This window comes from Triticum dicoccoides, chromosome 3B (assembly GCF_002162155.2).
Source record: "Triticum dicoccoides isolate Atlit2015 ecotype Zavitan chromosome 3B, WEW_v2.0, whole genome shotgun sequence".
Classification (NCBI taxonomy): Eukaryota; Viridiplantae; Streptophyta; class Magnoliopsida; order Poales; family Poaceae; genus Triticum; species Triticum dicoccoides.
This window is the reverse complement of record NC_041385.1, coordinates 563,099,771-563,103,384: the sequence shown is the minus strand read 5'-3', so window position 1 is coordinate 563,103,384 and position 3,614 is coordinate 563,099,771. Positions and strand designations below refer to the sequence as shown.

Genomic DNA, 3,614 nt, shown 5'->3' with positions numbered 1-3,614 from the left:
GGGGTTGGCTTGATCAATATCTGTGCAACTTTGGCTGACTGCATTCTAGGTGGGCTCAATGAAAAGTTGATCAGCCTTTCGAAATTAAAACTATTATAGTGATTTCGAGCTTTTCACACAAAGCAGCAATATCAGGGATCACTGACAGTCCTGTTGATTGTATTGAAAGTTTGTTTGACATCATTTATTCAGTAAATGTGACATAAAAATAAATCTTAACATAAGGTAGCAAGTAGCAACTCATGTAAGATTTTCCATTTTTTTCACTTTTATTTGTCAAACATTATGATTTTTCTACCTAAAATCCATTTTATGCAGGTTGGCGCTTGCTTGGTTAGCCAAGAGGGCATTATCCTAGGTAAGGATGGAGGCTAAGCTGGTTTATGATATGTAACTTGATTTATCCAAAACTTTAATTGATGGCTGCAGTAATGATAAGCAAAGTACAAGGATTGCTGTGATAGGCCAAGTGCCATAGTTTGTCATCTTTTGATAATATAATTCAATTGTTTTTACCAACAGGTATTGGCTACAATGGATTCCCAAGAGGCTGTTCGGATGATAAGCTTCCTTGGGCAAAGGTAATTATCTTTGAAGCTTTAATTAGAAGGGCTGTAAGTTGAGGTCCATTCACTAATAAGAACTAGTGAATTAGCTCTATTGATGCTAGTGTAAATTTAAGTTTCTCATGTGGTGTTCATTTTTTTATCCAATTAAATATATTTGACATGTTTGCTGGAATTCAATTATTTCAGATATTAATTTCTTTGTATTACTTTTCTACTACAGAAATCTGCAAGAGGGGATCCATTGGAGACAAAATATCCGTAAGTTATGAATTTCTTCAGTAAAATGGTTGTTGCTTTCTGTTTTGGGAAATAACGCATGTAAGCTCATTCGTCGCAAAAAAGCTCATGTAAGCACATCTAATTAGCAGAAAAGAATTGGAACTTTAATAAAATTCGAATTTACTGATCAAGTGGGTGTTTTTCAGAAAACCCACCAGATAACCCTTTCTGTTTTGTGCTATTGTTAAAGAAACTCTGATTACCTTAGTTTTGTGTAAGCAATAGTTGATCTTACAAGCAAACATGTTTTGTGTAAGAAACTCTGATTACAAGCAATATAGCTGCACTGCTGGTTAGCAATTGTCTGGCTCGCCACTTGCAAAACTGTCAACCCTTCATATCTTACCACTTCACTATGTTGTCATCCATTTTTTTGTGTGGAGAATGTAAGTTTTATTGCCTGATTTACATTGTTATAAACAGAAAAGAGTTCTGTTGTCTGATATTTCTGCGAGATATTGTAGCAATTCTAACATTGTTATGAAATTATGATCTCTATGCATTTGCTAAATGCTATGGTATGATGCATTGTCCTCCACAAAATAGTTTCTTATAGCAGCTAGATGTTCAAATCTAACCCTCTTTTACTTCTTGGCAGCTATGTTGTCCATGCTGAAGTTAATGCTATTTTAAATACAAACCATGCTTCAGCGGCTGGACAGGTTTGTTATTTCGTTCTCCTTCTCCATTCTTTGATTAGTCATCAACAAATACCTTATTGTTCCCCTTCTACTGCAGAAGTTATACGTCACCATGTTCCCCTGTAATGAGTGTGCTAAGATTATCATCCAGGTTAGTACCTAAAGTAAATGAACATGGATTTTTGTCATTTTGGAGTTAGAATTCACCCAAGCATTGATGAAATGCATTCCAACCTCACATTTTCTTCGTTACAAGTTTCTCTATATTTCTAAACACGTATTCTATGAATGTGCACCTAAGTTTATACTCCCTCCGATCCAAAATAAGTGTTGCAGTTTTGAATAAAGGTTAGTTCAACCTTAGTTCAAAACTGCGACACTTACTGCGTGTTCGGTAGCACTCCCACTTCTCAACTCCTCAACTCCAGATTGGGAGCCCAGACGAACGCTTTAAATCTGGGATATGGGAGAGAGAAGCTGGCTATTAGCGTAGTGCAAAATTGAAGGAGTCGTGGAGTTGGAAAACCCCAGCTCCCCGAAAACTGAGAAGCGAGAGTTGAGAGAAATTACATCCTCATGCCACCGCGAAGTGATTCATACCGGTTCGATACTCGCGTCACATCCATCCCTCGTCTCCGTTCCCCTCCATATTCGACAGGAGCCCATATATCCTCGGGCCACTAGGCAAATGAGGCCAGCCCAAGCGGGCCGAATATGCTTTCTGTGGGCTTTTGACCTCGCCAATCGCTAGCGGCTGGAAGCTAGCGCGCCGAACAGATCGTTGACTCCCAGAGTTCACGAGAGAAGCTGGCTGCTGGAGTTGGGCGACGGAGTTGAGGATTTTCTGGCCGTGGAGGGCTACCGAACACGCCCTTATTATGGATCGGAGGGAGTACTACATAATATTTTCACGTTTAATCTGACCATTCTGGTCGGACTGTAAGTGGTCGGACCCTTCCCTGGACCCTGCGCGAGCAGGAGCTACATGCACCGGGCTGCCCTTTTTAATCAAACCATCCTGGTTCACTACAAATGTTGCCATTTAAAATCTATAACTCTATTGTGCAAAGACTCTACATTTGACAACAATTTACTGGTCTGGCGTTTCAGTCAGCAGTTCTCATGTTACACTATTTCCCTTAAATATACAGAAAACAGTTACCATGTAAATTCTGAAATATGAAATTACTGTTTGTGCCTTTCACTTGGTAATTATCCCCCCTTAAATCAACAAAAATAAGTACTCACACTATTTTTATGTGGAAGTAACTTCTACCTGTGCTCACGTAAAACGAAAATAATTTACTCAGTTCTAACCATTGTGCTGCTCTTTGTTGCAGTCAGGTGTATCTGAAGTCATCTATTTTGTAGAGAAAAGGATCGACAACTCAGATCATGTTTATGTTGCTTCTCACAACTTATTATCAATGGCTGGTGTGAAGGTACTGACATTTGATCGTTTCTCATATAAGCACTGTTTTGGCATGAGTTACATTCTTATGCATCATCTCTCACAGGTCAGGAAGCATCAGCCGCAAATGGCACAAATACCAATCAACTTTCAGGAGCCAAGGGTCTAATGAATGAACTGTGCGCCCTTAGGTAATGCAAATGTGAACCAATGCCTTACAATTATGTCAATCATTCAAAGGTTGTCATGCTGGGTTATATACTCCCCCAGGGGCCTAGCTGTTGTAATATTGTAATCAGTCGAATTACTAGGTGGAGAGAAATTTGTATGTGCTCAGCATCATGAACCATTCTTCTGTAAACTGTGGTTGCACCATGATTTAACTCTCACTACGGTGGATTCTCACTGTAGTAAATCGTGATAAGTCCTATATGTAGCTGTGTGATACTCCCTCCGCGAAATAATTGACGCAAGGACACAAACTTTTGTAAAAAAGTCAATTTTGCAGTTACACCCCCTACCATTCAAATTAGACGTGCACGGGTCTTTCTTGCCTGCAGCTCCGCCTCCAGCGCGCTCCATCTTCTCAGCCCACACTCGCACTCCAGGCACTTGAGGCTGTGCTGGCAATCCAGCGCCTGAGCCTGTGCCCCATCCACCGCCTGAGCGCTTGCCCTCCAGGCCCATGCCGTGCTCCTCCACCTAGGCGTGCTC

The 3,614-nt window shown here is 40.5% G+C and overlaps 1 protein-coding gene across 1 annotated transcript in view; it reads left to right on the top strand.

The window, feature by feature from the left end:
* The window catches only part of LOC119277097 (deoxycytidylate deaminase-like), a 4,617-nt gene extending 1,285 nt beyond the window's left edge, over window positions 1-3,332 (top strand). The window contains exons 3-9 of the mRNA XM_037558316.1: window positions 319-358; window positions 523-581; window positions 790-827; window positions 1,447-1,510; window positions 1,587-1,640; window positions 2,830-2,931; window positions 3,007-3,332. Of these exons, the coding sequence (XP_037414213.1) occupies window positions 319-358; window positions 523-581; window positions 790-827; window positions 1,447-1,510; window positions 1,587-1,640; window positions 2,830-2,931; window positions 3,007-3,069 (420 nt within the window). The 3' untranslated portion in view covers window positions 3,070-3,332. The remainder of the gene's footprint in view (window positions 1-318; window positions 359-522; window positions 582-789; window positions 828-1,446; window positions 1,511-1,586; window positions 1,641-2,829; window positions 2,932-3,006) is intronic.
* Window positions 3,333-3,614: the final 282 nt, after the last annotated feature.